Genomic DNA, 23,231 nt, shown 5'->3' on the forward strand with positions numbered 1-23,231 from the left:
TATCAGTAGCTACCACACCTGGCTGGTTAATGTTAAACTGACAACTAAATCACTCACAACCCCTGAGAATTTCTGCAGAAGCAGGCCTCTTCTCTCTTCTCACTGTTGAAACATCAGTATTCCCCACATACTCCTGTAGTTTCCCCTCCTGCTTTCCAGCTTCATGTGCTGCATAATTCAGCCCCTCTCAGCTAAGTGTCACTTATAAATTGACAATTATCTAGCCTATAGCTTCATTTACATCTCTGCTAAGAATCCTGAAAGACGTTACTTTCCCCCAGAAGGAAACCAGCTGTTCTCTTCTAAATCGACAGAAGAACAACTGGTAGTTCTGAGAATCTCAAAAAGGACTCAAAAAATAATTATTTATTTTAAAATGAATCTCAAAAAATAATGACTTACGCTATCTTCCTGGGGCTCAGATAATTTACATTAGATAATTACATGTAAATTATCTGAGCCCCAGGAAGATAGCGTAAATCATTATTTTTGCTAGACAAGAAAATGACCTCACAGCCACAGTTTATTAAAAACGAAACGAAAACTTTTTGGCAACATCCTACATATTTCAGCTTTCCATACAGTTATGGACTGTGTCCCCACCCCCCGCGCCCCCACAAATCCATACGTTGAAGCTCTAGCCCTAAATATGACTGCGTTTTGAGACAGGCCCTTTAGGGAATGCGGTGGTGTGATGGTTAATTTTAGCTGTCAACTTGACTGGACTATGGGATGCCTACATGGCTGGCACAGCACTGTTTCTGGGTGTGTCTGTGAAGGTGATTCCAGAAGAGATTGGTGTATGAGTCTGTGAACTAAGGGAAAATCTGCCCTCAATGTGGGCAGGCACCATCCAATTGGTGGGGGAGCAGTGGGAGGCGATGGAGGAAAACAAAAAGGGATTCTCCCCCTTCTGGAGTGGGAAGTTTTTCTCCTACTGCTCTTGGATATCAGACTCCAGGATCTTTGGCTTTTGGTCTCTGAGACTTGCACCAGCAGTTTCTGGGGTCCTCCAGCCGGGGAGCTACACCATTAGCTTTCCTGGTTCTAAGTTTTCCGGACTTGGACTGAGCCATGCTAATGGCTTCTCGGGTTCTCCAGCTTGCTGACGGCTTATCTTTTATTTTATTTATTTATTTTTGGAGACGGAGTTTCACTCGTTGCCCAGGCTGGAGTGCAATGGCGCAATCTCGGCTCACTGCAACCTCTGCCTCCTGGGTTCAAGCAATTCTCCTGCCCCAGCCTCCCAGGTTGTTGGGATTACAGGCGTGTCACCATGCCCGGCTAATTTTTGTCGCAGATGGCTTATCATGGGACTCCTCTGCCTGTGATCGTGTGAGCCAATTCCCTTAACAAATCCCACCTCATAAATCCTACTGCTTCTGTCTCTCTGGAGACTGCTGCCTAATACAGGGAAGTAATTAAGGTTAAATGAGGTTATAAGTGTGGGGCCCTAAACCGAGAGGACTGGTGTCCTTCTAAGAAGAGGAAGAGACACCAGAGATCTCTATCTCTCCTCAATGACAGAGAGGAAAATTCATATGTGGATACAATAAAAAGGTGGCCTTCTACAAGCCAGGAAGAAAGGCCTCAACCAGGAACCAATCCTGACAGCACCTTGATCTTGGACTTCTAGCCTCCAGAACTGTGAGAAAAATAAATGTCTGTTAGTTAAGCCACCTAGTCTACGGTACCTTGTTATGGCAGCTCAAGCTGACTGATACACACACCTGAGATAAAGGCATTCACTACTGGAGTGCAATTCAAGAATGATAACATTCAGAGGACTAAGACTTTTCTCACCCACTCGTGATTTAATTATGTCCACCAGCTTGGCCTTCCCAGGGCATCTGAATGGAGAAAATCGTGCGGGTAAGGGAATGGAGTAGGAATTATGGTCAGGGTTGGGAAGGGTCAGATCCTGCACAACCTCATGTGTGGAACTACAACTTTTAGGCTTTATCCCAAAAGCTACAAGCAGAATCACACATAGACTGTCTACTAGGCTAGTCACACAGATATGAAAGTGAATCTATATTATTTTATAGAGACTTTAAGAAAAAACTCCCAAATAAAAAAACAAAAACAAAAACTGGGCTTTCCGTTCTCAGTTAATCAAAAAAGCCCAGCTGACCAGAACAGTTCATTCCTCAAGAATAATGGGTAATGCTGGTTTTACTTAAGTCAGTTTACAAATAGGCATCTGAAAGCAATCAATACTAACAGGATCAAAATCATCTGCCAGAATAGATTCCTTAAATGGGAAACTAAAAGATGAAAGTTACTTAGTGCCTCGGCATACACAGGCATCCAATACAGAACCCTTCTAGCCCTCAGTTTCCTCACATGTGCAATGGGGATACTAATCTCTATTCCACAGGGCACTTGAAGGATTAAATAAAATCACTTCTAGGTAAAGCAGTTACCCAGCGTTTGCCACATACCAGGAGCTTAGCAAATACTACCTTTTGTCAATGTATACAGAGGTGTGTACACCAGCTCTGAGGTATAATTTAGTTATAATGAAAGTCACTTTTTTTTTAAATTATACTTTAAGTTCTAGGGTACATGTGCACAACGTGCAGGTTTGTTACATATGTATACATGTGCCATGTTGGAAAGTCACATATTTTTTAAAAATGTAAATTTCCTAAAATGAGAACTCCCCCCAAATCATAAAGGAGTGGGAAGAAAACCATACACAGACCAAGGAAGACCTTGTATCTAGTGACACAGGAGGAAAAGCAAATCTGGAGAGAGAATAAACTGGGGTTGGAGTCCACAAACTTCTACCTTTACATATGACTACAACATGTAAAATTATATTCCCTAATAACCTACAAAGTATAGTTATGATCACCTCATGTTCCTAACTAAAACTAGACAATAACAGAGTGAATGGCAGGTTCATATTCAGCCTCAGGAGAGGAGGCTGCTCTGAAGCACTTGATAACTCTGCAGAGCCAGCCTGGGGAATGCACACAACTGGACTTTAGAAACAAAGAACTGTTTTCAGAGCATGATTAGGGCTACCTCTGCATGGTCATGGTTTTCTACTGCTGCTTTTTAATGATACATTTGTATAATTTTACCTTATTTGGTGTACCATAAGGTACACAGTGATAGGTTTCTGTATTAACAATATTTCCAGCCTGTTAGCATTGAAAAACTAGCTTTTAAGACACAAGTTTCAGTTCAAACATGAATTATCTACACTCTTATGACCAAAATACATCTATGCCAGTTTCTCCAAAATCTGTGCAGGCAACAACATTTTAGATAGAACACAGTTCTTTTGCTACTGAACAGAAATAGGTGGGCTAGATTGGTTAGAATAGTGTTTTGTTTTTAAGTAATATATTTACACGGTTCTAAAATCAAACAATATATGAAAGTATACAGTAAGGAGTCCCACTCCCACTGCTACTACCTTCCCTTACCAGCTACTTCCTGTTAATAACCACTTTATGTTTCTTGTGTACCCTTTGTTTCTTTAGGCATACCATATATGTGGGCAAACGTATGGTCTTATTCTCCCCCTGACTTAATACAAAAACTATCATATCATATACACACTGTTCTGTATTTTCCTCTTTATCATTAATATATCTTGGAGATTTTTCTATAGCAGTACATAAGATCTTCATTTTTTCAAAGCTACACAATTTTCCATTATATAAATATTGAATACACTAAGCAGTCCAGTGTTAATGAACATCTGGGTTTCTAGTCTTTTGTTATTACAAATAATGTTGCAATGAATAATTTTTTTTTTTTTTTTGAGACGGAGTCTAATTATGTCGCCCAGGCTGAAGTGCAGTGGTGCAATCTGGGCTCACAGCAACCTCTGCCTCCTGGGTTCAAGCAATTATCCTGCCTCAGCCTTCAGAGTAACTGGGACTATAGGCGTGCACCACCACACCCAGCTAATTTTTGTATTTTTAGTAGAGATGGGGTTTCGCCATGTTGGCCAGGCTGGTCTCAAACTCTGAACCTCAAGTGATCCTCCTGCCTCGGCCTCCCAAAGTGCTGGGATTACAGGCGTTAAGCCACCGTGCCTGGCCTCAGTGAATAATCTTGTACAGTAGTCCCCCCTTAGTCAAGACCCTCACAGTGGATACCTGAAATGGCAGATAGCACCAAACCCTATATATACTATGTTTTTTCTTATATACACACATAACTATGATAAAGCTTAATTTATAAATTAGGTACACTAAGAGATTAACAATAACTAATGATAAAATAGAACAATTGTAACAAGATGCTGTAATAAGAGTTATGCGAATGTGGTCTCTCTCTGGAATTTTCCAGTTAATATTTTCGGATTGCAGTTGACCACGGATAACTGAAACCACAGAAAGTGAAACTGCAGACAAGAGGAGATTAGTGTCTATACATAATTATCTATAAAATGAAGGCCCAGGAGAGACTTAGTAGATCAAAAAGCATATGCATTTGTAATTCTGATAAAAAGTAGTTCTTAACTTTTTTTGTGGTTCTGAGCCCATTAACAAATCTAATGAAAGGTATGGAACTCAGTTCCCAAAATAATGAACAGATACACAAAATTTACATACTAGGAGCCTTCACATGGATCCATCTCTAGAGATATTTAAAAGGGGTGCTAGGTGTGGTGGCTCACACCTATAATTCTAGCACTTCAGGAAGATGAGGTGGGTGGATCACTTGAGACCAGGAGGTCAAGACCAGCCTGGGCAACATGGCGAAACCCCATCTCTACAAAAAATACAAAAATTAGCCCAGTGTGGTGGCACCTGCCTATAGTTCCAGCTACTCAGGTGGCTGAGGTGGGAGGATCACCTGAGCCTGGGGAGGTCAAGGCTGCAGTGAGCCACGATTGTGCCACTGCACTCCTGCCTGGGTGACAGAGTGACGATCCCATCTCAAAAAAAGAAAAAAAAAAAAGAAAAGAAAAGAAAAAGAAAAAAAACTAGATGATTTAGTAAGGGCCTCAGAGCTATAATCTCAAAATTCTGAGAACTTGGAGACTTTACCTTGATTGATTTCAGCTGCAGAAGGCCCCAAACTCAAGCTCTTCTTCTGTTGAGCATTTTTGGCAAGAAGCGTGTGCTTGTCATCATTCCCTGTATCCATCTCTGAAATGGTGACAGCCAGAATCCGGCAGAAATTAGCGAGCTGCTGCTGATCGAAATTGGATACTAAGGAACTCAGATTGGGGACTTCATCTAGTCGGATCATTTCCTACAGAAGACAAAAATGAAACAATCCCCATGCTCAATTCACTCAAGAGATTGGATGTGCCTCTCTTCTGCATCCCCCTACATATGGGGCTTAGTGGCTAGATCACTTAGGTTCCTATCCCAGCTCTGTAACTTGCAGCTCTGAAACTTTAGTTAAGTTACAAAAACCTTTTGAGTCTTTGCTTGTTTATCTGTAAAACGGGACTAATCTACCTCACAGGATTAGTCTGAGGACTACATTTACCTTTTGAGCACCACTGTTTTCAATTGTTCTTGTGGTATATTTTGCCTATTTAAAAAAAAAGGAAATGCCTACCACTCAAGTTTTGGAAATCATAAATTACCATTCTTGCTACAGATTTGCTTTTTAAAAAAATAAAATACTTCAAATATAGCTAAAGGCCTCTGTGTATCCCCCATCCAGTTGCATTTTTTTCTCTCCCTGCAGACGTAAACATTATTTTGAACTCTGTGTTTATTATTCCCGTGCATATTTTTATACTTACAAATATTTCCATTAAAATACATGTTACTGCTCTGCATGCACAGTGTGAATGATACCATACTATACCTTACTTTTCATCCAACATTTTGAAGTTTATCTACACTGATACAAGCAGCTGATTCAATCACTTCCCACCATTTTACCCCACAGTTTAATCATCTCTCTCTTTTAAGAGACAGGGTCTCACTCTGTTGCTCAAGCTGCGGAGCAGTAGTGTCATCATAGCTTACTGCAGACTCAAACTCCTAGGCCCAAGCAATCCTCCTACCTCAGCTTCCCAAGTAGCTAGGACTACAGGTGCGTGCCATTACACCTGGCTAATTTTTTAATATTTTTTTTTTGAGATGGTATCTCATTGTCGCCCAGGCTGGAGTGCAGTGGCGCAATCTTGACTCACTGCAAACTCCACCTCCTGAGTTCAAGTGACTCTCCTGACTCAGCCTCCCAAGTAGTGGGGATTACAGGCGCCCGCCACCACGCCTGGCTAATTTTTGTATTTTTTAGTAGAGATGGGGTTTCACCATGTTGGCCAGGCTGGTCTTGAACTCCTGACCTCAGATGATCCATCCACCTTGGCCTCCCAAAGTGCTGGGATTACAAGCATGAGCTACCACGCCTGGCCAATACTTTATTTTTATAGAGACAGGGTCTCACTATTGTTGCCCAGGCTGGAACTCCTGGACTCAAGCAATCCTCCCACCTTGGCCTCCTAAACTGCTGGGATTACATGTGTGAGCCACTGTGCCTGACCCTTTCTTCTTTTAATACATATTTAGGTAAACTACAGTTTTTCACTATTAAACAATGTTGCAATGAACATTCTTACAGGTACTCTCTGTGTACACATATATGTGACCATTTATCCAGAGTGAGAGCAAGAATTCTTGTCTTTTTCTTGACTTTACCAGAAATAATTCCAAAACATTAAGTTCAGTATTTGCTGTAAATTTTAATATCCTATAAGTTAAATTTTAATAAATACCCTATATATAGTTTATAAGTTTTCCTTGTATTGCCAGCTTTTATTAAGAATAATTTTATAGAATGCCTTGTGCTATTTGGTTCTATTCTCACTCATTACTCCTTAAAATCTGTAAATGGCATGTACTACATCAACTTTTCTCATTTTGAACCATCCCCGTGCTACTCAGATAACACCTGCTATCCTTCATCCCACTAATTTACTTCCACTGGATTGGGTGTTTCTCTTTCACTGCACAGATCACATGAACTTTTAATAATCTGTTCCTGCATCTATTTCCCAAATAATCTGACCATACTTTGATGAAGGCATATATCCTACCCTTTCTCCTGAGACTCAATGCACAGGACCTGGTAGCAAGGGTATCAGTGAATGTGCCCAAAATGAGTGCATGATTCCTAGAAGCTCTCATGAATCCCATACTCCCCTCTATTTCTAGTAATGGAGGACAGGAATTTGCTGTGCAGGGGGCATTGGGGAACAACTGCTTCCACTTTTCCTTTTCCCTAGTACAAAACAAATGTAAGCTACTACTATTATTGGCAACTGTAACTTGTAGCTCACCAGTTCCTCTAGCCCTGTCTAACTCAGTATATGGTTCCCAAAACAGGTCCCACCACCCCCAGCCCACTTCTTATGGTTTTTTGTTTTGTCTTAAATTTTAAGATTTTTTTTTTTTAAGGCGGAGTCTCACTGTGATGCCCAGGCCAGAGCGCAATGGCACAATCTCTGCTCACTGCAACCTCTGCCTCCTGGGTTCAAGCAATTTTTCTGTCCCAGCCTCCCAAGTAGCTGGGACTACAGGCATGCACCACCATGCTGGGCTAATTTTTATATTTTTAGTAGAGACAGGGTTTCACCATATTGGCCAGGCTGGTCTCCTGACCTCAAGTGATCTGCCCACCTCGGCCTCACAAAGTGCTGGGATTACAGGCATGAGAGCCACTGTGGCTGGCCAAGAATTTACTTCTTATGTTTTAATTTTTGATACGTACAATACGTATTATGCAGCACAACAAAATGACTAGCTGTGTGTGCCTTTCCTATTGTATCTCTCTGCCTCTGGGAACCACTATCATTAATTATTATTGCCTTGCCATTTAAAAACTAGTTTTATCAACAAATAATTTGCTTTTTTGAGCTTTATGAAAATGATGTACTACCTACAGTGTTCTGCAACTGGCTTCTACCACTCAATTATTTCAATTACTCAGCTATGTTGTTGCCTATGGCAACAGTTCATTCATTTCTACTATATAATATTCCATTGTGTGAAGAAAGTACATTCATCCCTTCTCCTATTCATGGATCAGAGACTTGGTTTCAGTTTTTTGTTCTGAAACAACGAAGCTACAAATGTTCTTATGTGTTTCTTGATGCAGGTGGAGAAGTTTTTGCTGGGGCAGTGGCTTCTAAACTTTTTAGCTATCACCAAGAACGACCACCAGTAAACATACATATTGGAATGTATATAGAAATGTCAAACAAAAACTTATTCAAAAAATACCCTTACACAATACAGTTTGATCTTTTCTATTTGGCTGGTAGACCCGATGGACTGACTTTACAACCTTCTGAGTTTCAATCCTAAGAATCACTGTTCTAGGACTGAGCTTCCCCACAAGTGTGTCCAGGCACAGGTTATAGGTAACCCATGGCAAAATACTGATGCCTCAGCCCACAAGGTAAAGCTTCCCTAGGTGCTGGGGCACAAGATATGTGCCTGTTCAACTACAAAACAAAAAAAAAGAGGATATTCTGCTGATAAACATTTATCAGTAGTATACAAGTGTTTCCACTGATACACACACTCACCAACATTTGCCCACTCTCTCCCTCACTATGGTATTGATTTGCATTTCCTTGATTGCCAATCAAGTTAAACATCTTCTCTTTTATGTTTATGGACCATTTCTTTCTTGTCTGTGAAATGCTTGTTCATAACATTGCCCATTTGTCTACTGGGCTATTTGTCTTTTTCATGCTGATTTGTAAGAATTCTTTTTTTTTTTTTTTTTGAGAGGGAGTCTTGCTCTGTTGCCCAGGCTGGAGTGCAGTGACATAATCTTGGCTCACTGCAACCTCTGCCTCCCGGGTTCAAGCAATTCTCATGCCTTAGCCTCCCAAGTAGCTGGGATTACAGGTGTGCGCCACCATGCCCGGCTAATTTTTGTATTTTTTAGTAGAAAATGAGACTGGGTTTTGCCATGATGGCCAGGCTGTTCTCAAACTCCTGACCTCAAGAGATCTGCCTGCCTCAGCCTCCCAAAGTGTTGGAATTACAGGCATGAGCCACTGCGCCTGGCCTGTAAGAATTATTGATAAATTCTGAATACAACAAATCCTTTGTTGGTTACCTGAATTCAAATGTCTTTTCCCAGTTTATGGTGTTTCCACTTTCTTTATGGTATCTATCCCCCTTTCAAACTGCACCAAGATACCCATAATGTTTGGTGGAACACCTCGCCATTTTGGGGTACACAAAAAGGAATGAGAGGGAGTGAGAGGCAAGTGGGAAAAGTTGTGAAGGAGCACTTCTAGACTCCTATGCTGAGACTGCTAAGGAGTCTGGAGTTTCCACTCTGGAGGTCCCCTTTCACACACTGGCTGGAACACACAATTACTGGAATAACAACAAAGCCTTTTTATCAAAGGGCACAAAGGGTCTGTCTGGGGCCTGCACACATCTCCAATGTGTTCCTACAGACAATAGGCCACTTGTGCTGGGCAATGACAAGCAAGGCCTGGGGAAAGCACAGCAAGAAGAAATGAACGCTGGGTTCACCACAGTGCACATGAACATCCACCTCCCTGCAACAGCAACCTCTAGGAGGCTGCTCAACAGGAAGAGAAAGAAATCTGCCAACCAGCAACCAACATGGAGGCTCAGGACAGATTAGGACTGGGGAGGTGAGCTCCAGGTCCTAACAAGCATTACACCAAAAATGTAACACAGTAAGTCTCTAACAGAGATCTATGAATGTATTTTTGGGTATCTGTGAATTCTTGAAATTTTTAATTTAGTTTTCATTTCGATCATAGCTGTTGTTTTTTTTTTTTTAAAGTTATGGGTCATCCGAATATTAACCTTATGACCAAGTGGCAGGATTTCAGAGCTCCCATTTGTCTCCTACTGCGCTGGTGCCAATTAATCAACTTTAATTGTTGAAGACTAATGAGAAAAAATAGAGGCGGACTTCATAAGTGAAAGCCAAACATTACTACCAAGGAGAACATATCCTAATGAATGAAGGCTTCACACCAGTTCAGATAGCGGTAGAGAAAAGTGGTAAGAGAATGGAGTCACTGCATAGCATACAATAGCACATACATGCTACAAAGAACTTGCCCCACGGTGATGAGTGAGGGGCAATTTGATTTCAGCAAAGTAACATGAGGCATCACCCTACATTCACAGAGTCAATCTGAAGTTCTGAGTTTTAGAATTAGTTTGATTTCAATGTATGTCTGTTTAGGTTTTACAGTCATTTAAGAACCACTAGTATAAGGGCTAATCAAGTTTTATACTTGAATACATCTGAGTAACAAGACATAATTTAACACTTTCTTTTAAAAAAGCTCTGTATATTATTCAGGTTTGAGAATCCAATGGTCTGAGACACCCTTCCCCATCTGGTCAGCTAGAGGACACAGCTCACCTTTTTAACACCCAAAATATCTTCAATGAGGGTTGCTGTTTGTAAGAATGTCTTCTTACTTGTCATCAATGTAAACAGGAAGATCACAAAGTCATTCTTTTCTGCCAAACGCTTTGTAACTCCCTCTGTCTGTCACAAGAAGAAAAGGCAGAATAGGTTGTAAGTACAAAATAAATTATGAAAGTACAAGGCATCCTTTACAGACACTGAAAAGCAGTTTCACCTCTGAAAACTGGCATGAGTCAACAAAACAGGAATGGCATGACTTAACTGTGGGAAACGCTCGTTAACTCCTCAGCTACGGAAGAAAAAAGTCTCCTGACGTGCAGGCTACACAAGTGGGAGCTCACTTGTGAGAACATAACACAATGAGATGGTATTTCCTAAAATAACTTATCTCAGAGTTCTGAAGGCCATTCTTAAATCTGAAATCAAACAGTGCCGAAGCATGGACTTAAGAGTCAGACCTAAGTTCTAATTCCAGCTGTGTGATCCTGAGCAAATCACTTCTCACCTTTGGAACTCCATTTTTTCATCAGTAAAATGATCATCTTAAAAGTCTTTGAGGCCAGGCGTGGTGGCTCACACCTGTAACCCCAGCACTTTGGGAGGCCAAGGTGGGCAGATCACTTGAGGCCAGGAGTTCGAGACCAGCCTGGCCAACGTGCCAAAACCCTGTCTACTGAAAATATAAATATTAGCTGGGTGTGGTGGTGCATGCCTGTAGTCCTAGCTACTCAGGAGGCTGAGGTAAAAGGATCATTTGAGCCCAGAAGGTGGAGGTTGCAGTGAGCCTAGACTGTGCAAATGCACTCTAGCCTTGGCAACAGAGGGAGACCCTAACTCAAAAAAAAAAACAAAACAAAAAAACCAACAACAACAAAAAAACAAAACCCCCAAGGGGTATGAAGGAAGTTAAGGAAACTAGCTGGTAAAAGACCTTAAAACTTAGGTTCAAGAGTTTGGATTTAAAACTGCAGTATTGTCAAGTGCAGTGGCTCACACCTGTAATCCCAGCTACCCCGGAGGCTGAGGTGAGAGGACCACTTAAGGCCAGGAGTGTGAGGCCGCAGTGAGCTACAATCTGTCTCACCACTGCATTCCAGCATGGGGACAGAGTGATACCCTATCTCTAAAAAGAAAGAAACTGCAGTACTGCTATAGCTTACACACACACACACACACACACACACACACACACATATATATCCCACCCCTACTGCCTTAAGGCAACTAGAGCTTAGTGACTTTAATATTTCTTTTTTTCAGCCTCTAAGCTGAAAAAATTCCAAGGTTTACTGCGATAAACTTGACTTCTCCTTAAAAAGTATAATCAAGAGTGCAGACACACACAGTTTGGTAAATGGGAACCCCAAGCTAGGAGGCATTTCAGAATCAGTGAAATGAGATATGTTGCAACAAATTTAATTTTCTTTCTTTTAATTTTAGAGACAGGGTCTCACTCTGTTGCCCAGGCTGAGGCCATGACTATTCACAAGTACGAATATAGCTCACTACAGCCTCAATCACCTGGGCTCAAGCGATCCCCCCACCTCAGCCTCCTGAATCACTGGGACTACAGGCGTGCACCACCGCACCTGGCAAATTTAATTTTCAAAGTGAAGGCATCAATAAAGATGTGCCACGTATATAAATCTTTGACGATCACATTAAATAGGACACTAAAGAAAGCAATCTCCATCTGTATTAATACATTTCGGTTCTTCAGTCGTAGCACTGACACATTAAAAAAAAAAAAAAAAGGTTGTTATTCCCGAACTACATACAGTACCTACACTGGCTACGATATGTGAAACAGGACTGACTCTAGTTTTACTGACAAGCAAAAGTTCTGGAAGATCCAAAGAAACAGAACAAAAAGAGAAATAAATTTACACTTTCTCAAAGCTTAAAAATCTATCTCCAGGCTGTCAAATACACAATCCTGCTGCTCTAACTAGCTACCCTTGACTACCCACCTTTCTCCTCTCTTCAATTTATCAAAGTGCTACTCCTTTTACAGACTGACTAAAATGACTCCTCTTGGAAAACCTTCCCAAGTCAACAGTGGCCACCCAAAAGGCCATCACAATCCTTCCTTTCCTCTATATCACAAGTTCTTAACTGAGGCCAAAAAGCACTGAAACAATATATAAAAGGTTGTATGCAACTACATTTTTCGGGGGAGAGTTTTTTCCATATAACATTCATCATAGGTTTTTTTTTGGTTTTTTTTTTTTTTTGGAGACAGGGTCTCACTCTATAAGCCCAGGCTGAGTGAGTACACTGGCACAATCATGGCTCACCGCAGCCTTAACCTCTCAGGCTCAAGCAATACTCCCACCTCAGCCTCCTGAGGAGCTGGGACTATAGGTATATAACACCACGTCCGGCCAGTTTTTTATTTTTTGTAGAGACAGGTTCTATGTTGCCCAGGCTGGTCTTGAACTCCTGGACACACACAATTCTCCTGCCTCGGCCTATCAAAGTGTTGAGATTATAGGTGTGAGCCACTGCGCCCAGCCTAATCATAAGCTCTTGACCTAGTATCTGTCAAGTATCTAAATGAGGAGCTACAAACTAGCATCCAGTAGGCCAAGCTTTTTCTGGTGAGCAGTACTGTTTATTTTTTTATCTTTTATTTTTTGAGAGACCCTCACTCTGTCACCCGCGCTGGAGTGCAGTGGTGCGATCTCAGCTCACTGCAACCTCTGCCTCCTGGGTTCAAGTGATTCTCTTGCCTCTCCTGAGTAGCTGGGACTATAGGCATGCACCACCACACCCGGCTAATTTTTGTGTTTTTAGTACAGACGGGGTTTCACCATGTTGGCCAGGCTGGTCTGGAACTCCTGACCTCAAGTGATCCACCCGCCTCAGCCTCCCAAATTGCTGGGATTACAGGTGATAGCCACCGTGCCCGGCCAACAGTACTTTTTAAACTTTTGAATTCAAACATCTTTAGACAGGACAAACTTGCTCCAGTTTAGTCACAGTTTACACAAGTCCCCACTCCAACACCAGCAATTCCAAACATTTCCTGTTTTCTGCCTGATCCCTGGAGGCATTGGTGTTTGCAACCCTGAGAGCCCCAGGTTCTCTACATTAACATGGAATTCAGCCAGATAGCACATAATTGAACCATATCGCCCTATGTTCCTCAAATTTTTAAAAAAATTTTATTTAAAAATACTTTTAGTTGATATATAATAAAGGTACATAATTTCAGGGAGCACATAATTTAATACATTCGTATAATTTATAAAAATCAAATCAATGTACTTGGGATAGCCATCAGCTTAAATACTTGTCTTTTCTTTATGCTAAGAACCATTCAAATTCTCTTCTAGCTATTTTGAAATGTAAAACAGAACAGATTATTATAAACTAAGTCACCCTTACTGATTTATCTAACACTAGGTCTTATTTATCATCCCATATATTTGTACCCATTAATCAACTTCTCTTCATACATTTCATTTTTTTAACTTAACTGTTTTATTGGAATGTCACTGATTAACATTAGGTATCATGATTTTAAAACGGCCTCATAAAACTAGTGACTATATGTAGTTGCCAATGATGGAGTCATTATATTATACACTGTCTTCTTCTATAAAGACAATTTCTTATTGGCCTTAGTTGCAAGAACTGTGCATTTCCTGAACAATTTGAAATTTTATCTTATAGATCTCCCTGTGCCTATCTCTGTCATTGGCTATACATGGCTACCGAGCACTTAAAAGGTGGCCAGGCCAAACTAAGATGTGCTCTGGGTGTTCAAACAAGAGGAAAGAAAAACAAAACACACACACACATTGGATTTTGAGAGCTCAATACGAAAAACAAGTAAATATCTCATTAATAATTAATTATACTGATTACATGTTAGAATGACAATATTCTTGATACATTGTGTTAAACAGAATTTATCATTAAAATTAACTTCACCATTTCTTCCTACTTTTTTCTTTAAAAAAATGTGGCTACAAGGAAATTTAAAATAACCCAAGTGGCTTGCATTATATTTCAATTGCACAGCACTATTATAGATGCTGAATTACATAAGTGTTCAAACATATTCCCCTATTTGTGTTGGCTGCTAAGAAGCTTGAAGCCAAATTTGTGCCCATCCGTAATACAGATGATTTTATGGTCTTCATTTTTATATCAGCCCAATTCCTGGCTATACGTTATGTCCCCACCTTTATCTTCTTCTTTCTTACCTGCTTCTAAGTTCGTGATCTTGGTAGATTTTGCATACACCCACAAGATGTCAGAAATCTTATTTTGAATGAGGCAAGAAATGAAATGGAGCTAAATGTTTTTCATTTCCACAGCATACAGGGTTCACATTTATAATAGCACTCGTCTCATTCTGCCATGTATTATGATTCACAGTTTACACAGTTTATCATAAGTTTCTAAAAGACAGGTACTGTATCTTTTAAAAACTAACATATATTGTTTTACAAAGTGTTTTCACATCTACTATCTCAGTTCTCACAATAAATCTATGACGTTAATACAACTGCTAACTGCATTCTATTGGTAAGAAACTACAGCTTGGGAGGTGTACTAAGCCAAGGGCCAGAACACAAAATCAGGTCCTAACACTAAGTGCCATCCTCTTTTCTTTCTACCAGATTGCTTTCTTTATTCACCATTCTTCCTGGCTCAGTGGTCAACCTAGTAGAGTCCTGCTCAATATATGGGCGGGGCTTCTGGTTCTCATTTTGTTTTCTAACAAGGAAAATGAAGAAATAGGCATAATGGAGTTAAAATGAGTCTTAAAGGTCACAGTCTGCCAACACTTGTCACCTTTTGACAAGTGTCCAGTTTCTACTTGGACAGCTCTAAGGCCAAAGGAGTTTACTACCTGCTGCAGCAGTCCTGGCTCTTAACAACTGCTACAAAATTCTGCCTCCCCATAATTTCTACCAGTTAGTCCTGATTTTCAGGCACACATAAAATAAGCCCGATTCCCCCACTGTCTGAAAGCAGCTCTTATGTCTGCCATTCTACTCAAATATTCCCATCTTAAACACTGCAGACCTGGTAGGGGAGATAAACAGAGCCCCAGTGGCAGGGGTACTTACACAGACACAGGTATTATACAGGATACTCAAGCAGTCCTTGGACATTTCATCACTTACTGAAAGTGAAAGGGTAATGACTGGTTATTTTTCTCAATGAAAAGATAGTACAACAGTTACCACACTTTTTTCAGTATAAGAACTGTTATAATCCCCTCCAAGATGATTATTTTTCCTTTAATATACTTCTTCCAACCCATGTCTACCAAAGGTTTTCATAGTGCCCATCAGAACCTACAAGCCCATTTGCATATTGCTTTTGGTTTGATACAGCAGCTGTTTTCTTATTATGCTCCACAGTCTTCATAATTTCAACCTGTTGTTGTGCCATCATTTAATAAAGCCATTTTCCCTTAATGTCTTGCTTAGGATATATCTAGGATTTGTTTTTTTTTTTGTTTTTGTTTTTTGGCTATTTAAGTAGACCACAAATGAACAACTTAATATATATGTGTATCCTTTTCATGTTTGTATTAAACTGGTTCCTCAAGATACATTTTCAAAAGTAGAACTACTAGAATCTAAAGTATAGGCATCTTTTTTTTGTTCATTTGTTTTGGTTTTTTAAATGAGGTCTTACTCTGTCACTCAGGGGCACAATCACAGCTCACTGTAGTCTCGAACTCCTAGGCTCAAGCAATTTTCCCTCCTCACCCTCGCGAGTGGCTAGGACTGCATGCGCGTGTACCACGCCTGGCTAAAAGTTAAAAGTATAAGCATCTCAATTGCTCTTGTTATAAATTTCCATTGAAAGTTCTACTGCAGCAAACAAAAATACCATTTTTATCAGACTCATTAACTGAGCATTTCTTTTTTTGTTGCTGTTATCTGTGTTGGGCAAATGGCTCTTAATGTCTGATCTATTACTAATTCTTATAAAGAAACTACTACTTCCCTGTGAGCAGGAACAGGAAAGTAGCATAAAAACGAAACTTAATTTTCATGAGCCCAAAACCAAAAGACGATGAAACTGAGTATGAACCATGGAGAAAGTGCTTTATTTGGCACTGCTTCTATTTTTAAAAATTGTTTCCATTCACTCCTAAGCTGCTAGGAATGCTAAAATGCTAGGTCTCCTTCTCAGATCCCAATGGGCAGCCCTGCCAAGCTAGCTTGACTAGATGGGTTGTCTCATAATCCTGAGACAATGCAGATGCTCTGCATCCCTTATCACCACCTTTCAACCTACTGGGGCTCTGTGATTGATTTATTTAACGACTTCAGAGCAGGGTGAAACACTGCTCTGTATGTCTCACTATATATCTCACTATTTCTAGATCCTCCATTTTTAAAAGGAATTGGGATTCACTCATTCATCAAGTATTGTTCAGCATCTACTCTAGAGCAGATACAGTGGTGAGGGAAAAAAAGTCTCAGCCTTCATGGAACCTATAAATCTAGTGGGAAGAAGAGAGACTAAACAAGTGCACCAACAAATAATTACAATATGCTACTTGCTATGAGGGTACATAGAGAACATGAAAGACTAAGTTAGAATACACAGCTGAGACATTAAAAATGAATATAAATCCTCTTAACCACTACTGCATGCACAAATGAGGCCTTATACAGTATGTCCTATTGGGGTAAAAAAAAAATCTTTTAAATTAAAAAAACGCAAAGTTGGTAGGAGGGCATTCACCAAACATTAACTGAAGTCATCTCTGGCTTTTAACACCAGAGTAAAGTGCATTCACTTTTTTATTTTAAATTAAATACCGAAGCTGGGTGCGGTGGCTCATGCCTGTAAATCCCAGCACTTGGGAGGCTGAGGTGGGCAGATCACTTGAGGTCAGGAGTTCGAGACCAGCCTGGTCAACATGGTGAAACCCCATCTCTACTAAAAAAAAAAATACAAAAATTAGCCGGGTATGGTGGTGGGCGCCTGTAATCCCAGCTACTTGAGAGGGTGAGGCAGGAAAATCACTTGAGCTCAGGAGGCGGAGGTTGCAGTGAGCCAAGATCATGCCACTGCACTCCAGCCTGGGCAACAGAGCGAGAGACTGTCTCAAAAAAAAAAAAAAAAAAAAAAAAAAAAAAAAAATTGAATACCTAAAAAGAATTATTTGTAACGTGTAAGTTATAAAAAATAATAATAGAATATTACCCATATATCTACCACTCAGCTTTAAGAAATAGTGCATACCAAAACACTCTGACTTTTTACCATTCACACCCTGGTAATGCCTGAACTTTTTACAAAGAGCATATATCACCTTTCTAAAAAAAAAATAGTTAAAAAAAAATAAAACAGAGTGATCTTACTCTCTCAGCTAGTTATATGTGAGAAATAAGAATTTCCCAAGGAAACATAGAAGCTGGATCACAGGACTATCAGAAGTACAAAGATGCATTCTCTTAACCCAGATCTGAATTTCTACGCAGTACAGAATGAATAAAGACAGCTGCTTAGCTGGGGGAGGAGAGAGCAACCTGTAGCTAAATGTAAGACATGTCCTTACTATTAAGAGTTAGGAAGGGAAGGAAGAAGGCAGCTGCTGGGAACCGCCACCGTATCGGCAGGTTGGAAAACAAGGACCAGTAGCTAACAGGTATACTTACTTTTCAGTTTCTGTCCCCGGATAGAGATCGTAGGCCTCATAAGAATTTCTACAAGAAGCTATAAAAAAAATTAGATAAAATCTTCAAAATTAATTCAAAGTATAACTTATAAAATGATTTTGCCATAACCATTCATGGCCCATGTATCTGTCACAGTATTACAAGACCCTTTTGTTCCAGGAGGCAGTAAGGTTCAGTAAGGCTCCTGACTGCAGCAAGTCAGGAGACCCAGGTTCTAGTCCCAGCTTGGCCACCTACTTGCCCTTCTCTGGCCTCAGCTTTCTCATTTTTGAAAAGAAGTATTTTAGATTAGGTAATCTCTGGGATCTAATGCGGCTTTAATTTCTGAAAAGCTGCAGAACATTATTACTATGATTCTTCTGTTTAAAGAACATTTGTAAGTTTATTTTAAAAGGACTCAAAAGATACACCATAAATTGTTAACACTGATTTCTACAGGTTTGGGGGTTATATGCATGTGTTTTTTATTTTACATACTTTAATACAATTTTGCAAAAACTGTTTAAAATAAGCATGTATTTAAAAATTCATTCTACGGAGAGAAAGGATAGTTGATAAAAGGGTCAATCCATTAGAAAGATATAACAACTACAAATATGTATGTACCTAACAATAGAGTCCAAAAATACATGAAACAAAAGCTGGCAGAAATGAAGGAAACAGATAATTTAAAAATAAAAGTTGGACACGTTAATAACTCTGCTTTCAATAATAGACAACTAGGCAGACGAGCAAAGAAATAGAAGACTTGAACACAACGAACACATATATTCTAACAGACATCTACAGAACACTACATGCAGCAAGAACAGAGTATACATTCTACTCAAGTGCACATGAAACATTCTCCAGGACAGATCATATTTCAGGCCACTAAACAAGCCTCAATAAATTTAAAAGCACTTAAATCACATACAGTATGTTGTGTGGCCACAATGGAATGAAATTAAAATCAGAAAGAAATTTGGGAAATTCATGAATTATATGGATAATTTAAAAAACCCATCCTAAATAATAATGGGCCAAAGAAGAAACCACAAGGGGAAGTATAAAGTATCCAAGAAGGATGAAAATACCAAAACTTATGATGTAGCTAATGGAGTGCTCAGAGGGAAATTTATAGCTGTAAATGCCTATATCAAAAGAAAATTCTTTTTTTTTTTTTTTTTTGAGACAGAGTCTTGCTTTGTCTCCCAGGCTGGAGTGCAATAGCCCTATCTCGGCTCACTGCAACCTCCGCCTCCTGGGTTCAAGCGATTCTCCTGCCTCAGCCTCAGAGTAGCAGGGATTACAGGTGCCTGCCACCACTCCTGGCTACTTTGTGTATTTTTAGTAGAAACGAGGTTTTGCCATGTTGGCCAGGCTGGTCTTGAACTCCTGACCTCAGGTGATCTGCCCACCTTGACCTCCCAAAGTGCTGGGATTATAGGCATGAGCCACCGCACCCGGCCAAAGAAAATTGTTTCTAATCGATAACCTAATCCTCTACCTTAAGACACTGGAAAAAGAGCAGACTAAACCCAAAGCAAGCAAAAGGGAGAATAAGAGTTGAAACAAATGAAACAGAGAATAGAAAATAACAGAAAATGAACAAAACCAAAAGCTGGCTCTTTGAAAAGACTGGCAAATTCTTAACTAGACTGACCAAGAAAAAAGGAGAGAGGATACAGATTACTATACTCAGAAATAAAGGAGAGGGCATTACCACCAACCTTATGGCAACAAAAGTGATTATAAGGAACTACTATGAACAACTGTATGCCAACAAATTAGATGACCTAGACGAAATGGACACATTCCTAGAAAGACATAAAACTAAAAACTGACTTAAGAAGAAACAGAGGCTGAGCATGGTTGTTCATGCCTGTAATCCCAAGACTCTGGGCGGCTGAGGTGGGAGGACTGATTGAAGCCAGAAGATTGAGACCACCCTGGCCAACACAGCAAGACCCCATGTCTCTACAAATAAAATAAATTAGCTGGGCGTGGTGGTACGCCTATAGTTCCAGCTACTTGGGAGACTGAGGCAGGAGGATTACTTGAGCCCAGAAGGTTGAGGCTGCAGTGAGCTATGATCATGCCAATACACTCCAGCCTGGATGGCAGGGTGAGACTCCATCTCTTTAAAAAAAAAAAAAAAAAAGAAGAAGAAGAAAGAAGAAGAAATAAGAAGAAGAAGAGGAAGAAGACTACGACGAAGAAGACGAAGAAGAAGAAGACGAAGACGAAGAAGATGAAGGCGAAGACAAAGATGAAGAAGACGAAGAAGATGAAGACGAAGAAGACGAAGAAGATGATGAAGACGAAGAAGAAAAGACGAAGACGAAGAAGATGAAGATGAAGAAGACGAAGAAGACAAAGACGAAGAAGAAGAAAAAACAGAACATCTGAACAGCCCTATAACAAGTAGAGACTGACTTAGTGATTTAAAAAAAACAAACAAAAACAACAATAACAAAAAACTACCCATAAAGAAAAACCTTGGACATGATGGCTCCATTGGTGAACAATACAAGACATTTAAAGAATGATCAATTCTTCACAAACTCTTCCAAAAACAGAAGAGAAGGAAACATTTCCCAACTCATTCTTTGAGGCCAGTATTACCCTGATACCAAAACCAAACAAAGACATCACAAGAAAACTACAGATGAGTATCTCTTATGCATATATACACAAAAATCCTGAAAACCCTAGCAAACAAAATCCAGACACATACAAAAAGGATTATACTCCACGCATGATGGCTTATGCCTGTAATCCCAGCAATTTGAGACGTCAAGGCAGGAGGACTACTTAAGCCCAAGAGTATGCAACCAGCCTGGGCAACATAGTGAGACCCTGTCTCTACAAAAATTAAAACAAAAAATTAGCCAAGCATGGTAGCATGCACCTGTAGTCCCAGCTACTCAGGAGGCCGAGATGGGAGGATCGCTTGAGCCCAGGAGAGACTGCAGTGAGCTGTGATCACACCACTGCATTCCAGCCTGGGTGACAGAGAGATCTTGTCTCCGGAAAAAAAAAAAAAAAAAAAAAAACAAGAAAAGGATTATACACTATGACACTATGACAAAGTGGAATTTATCCCAGGAATGTAAGGTTGGTTCAACATATGAAAATCAATATAATACACCATATCAATAGAATAAAGGACAAAAGCCAAAAGCCACACGGTCATCTCAACAGATGCAGAAAAAGCGTTTGGAAAAAAAAACCCAAAACACTTTCATGATAAAACAATCAACAAGGAATAGAAGAGAACTTCTTCAGCCTGATAAAGGGCTTTTATTAAAAAACCCACAGCTAGCATCATGCTTAACAGTGAAGACTAAATGCTTTCCCATTAAGATGAGGAAAAAGACAAAGATGTCCACTCTCGCCACTTCAATTTAACATTGTACTGAGTGTTCTAAGGCAACTACAGAAAAATAAAAAAAGAAATTAAAGGCACCCAAATTGGAAAGGAATAAGTAAAACTAACTATTTACAGATGTCACAATCTAGAATACAGAAAATTCCTAAAGAATCCACTCAAAAAAACTATTAGAGCCAATAAGCAAGAGTTCAGCAAGATTTCACGATATGTGATCAATATACATAAATCAACTGTATTTCTAAAATTGTAGCAAGAAGCAAAAAAAAACTGGAATTATGAAAACAATTCCATTTAAAGGAGCATCAAAAACAGTAAAGACACTTAGAAATAAGTTTAACAAGTGCAAGACTTGTACAACAAAACATTTTTGAAAGAAATTAAAGACAATCTAAAAAATATGGAAAGCTATCTTGTAGTTCATGGATCAGAAGATTTAATATTGTTAAGATGATAATACTCCCTAAATTGACCTATAAATTCAATGCAATCACTATCAAAATCTCAGCTGGCTTCTTTGCAGAAATTGGCAAGCTGATCCTGAAATTCACATGCAAATATAAGGGATGCATAACAGCCAAAACAATCTTGATCTGTAAATACAAAAATAAACCCGTGTCTATGATCAGTTGATTTTTGACAAGGTTGCCAAGACAATTCAATGATGAAAGAGTAGTTTTTTCAATAAGTGGTGCTGTGACAACTGGATAGTCACATGCAAAAGAATGAAACTGGACCCCTGCCTCACATGATAAACAAAAATCAATGCAAATGGATCAAAGATCTAAATGTAAGATACAAAATATAAAATTCTCAGAAGAATACATAGGTAAATCTTTGTGACCTTGGATTAGGAAATGGTTTCTTAGATGCACACCAATACCCAAGCAACAAAAGATAAAATGAACTTCATCAAAATTAAAGACTTTGTGTTTCAAAGGACACCATCAAGAGAGTGAAAAGACAGCTACTTAATGGGGGAAAATATTTGCAAATTACAAGGAATTCGTATCCAGAAACTAATACAACTCAATAATAAAAAGACAACCCAATCAAGAAATGGAGAAAGCAGATGAACAGACATTTCTCCAAAAGTCCAGTAATAAACAGATGATCAACATTAGTCATCAGGGAAATGCAAATCAAAACCACAATGAGATACCTCTTCATACCTACTACGATGGCTATAATGAAAAAAAAAATAGTAACTATTGGCAAAGATGTGGAGAAATTAGAACCTTCATACACTGCTGGTTGGTATGTAAAATGGTGCAGCTGCTTCAGAAAGCAGTCTGGCAGATCCTTAAAAATTAAACAGAGTTACCAGCAACTCCACTTCTAGGTATATACCAAGGGAAATTTTTTAGTAAGACAATCTAATAGAAAATGAAAACACGTCCACCTAAAAATTTATATGCCAATGTTCATGGCAGCATTATTAATCACAGCAGATTACTAATAATAGCCAAAAGTGGGAACAACCCAAATGTCCATCAACTGATGAATGGATAAATAAGATGTGGTCTATCCATACAGTGGAATATTTCTTGACAATAAAAAGGAATGGAGTATTGATACACGTTATGACACGGATTAACCTTGAGAACATTATGTTAAGCAAAAGAAGCCAGTCACAAAAGACCACGTATTGTTATGACTCCATTTATGTGAAATGTCCAGAATAATTAAATCTATAAAGACAGAAAGTAGATTAGTCGTTGCCTAAGGATGTGGGAGGGAGGCCTTGGGAGGAAATGGGGAGTGGCTACTGAAGAATATGGTGTTTCTTTTTTGGAGTGATGAAAATGTTT

The 23,231-nt window shown here is 39.4% G+C and overlaps 1 protein-coding gene across 4 annotated transcripts in view; it reads right to left on the reverse strand.

Annotated features, from left to right (window-relative positions):
• TRPC4AP (transient receptor potential cation channel subfamily C member 4 associated protein) overlaps positions 1–23,231 on the reverse strand; it is an 89,360-nt gene that overhangs the window by 35,622 nt on the left and 30,507 nt on the right. For all 4 annotated transcript variants that reach the window (XM_514600.9, XM_063803328.1, XM_063803327.1 and 1 more), the window contains exons 4-7: positions 18,027–18,084; positions 15,468–15,523; positions 10,372–10,500; positions 5,019–5,226 (exon numbers count right to left, since the gene is read on the reverse strand). In XM_514600.9, the coding sequence (XP_514600.2) occupies positions 5,019–5,226; positions 10,372–10,500; positions 15,468–15,523; positions 18,027–18,084 (451 nt within the window). The remainder of the gene's footprint in view (positions 1–5,018; positions 5,227–10,371; positions 10,501–15,467; positions 15,524–18,026; positions 18,085–23,231) is intronic.

The sequence above is a fragment of the Pan troglodytes genome, chromosome 21 (assembly GCF_028858775.2).
Source record: "Pan troglodytes isolate AG18354 chromosome 21, NHGRI_mPanTro3-v2.0_pri, whole genome shotgun sequence".
Lineage (NCBI taxonomy): Eukaryota > Metazoa > Chordata > Mammalia > Primates > Hominidae > Pan > Pan troglodytes.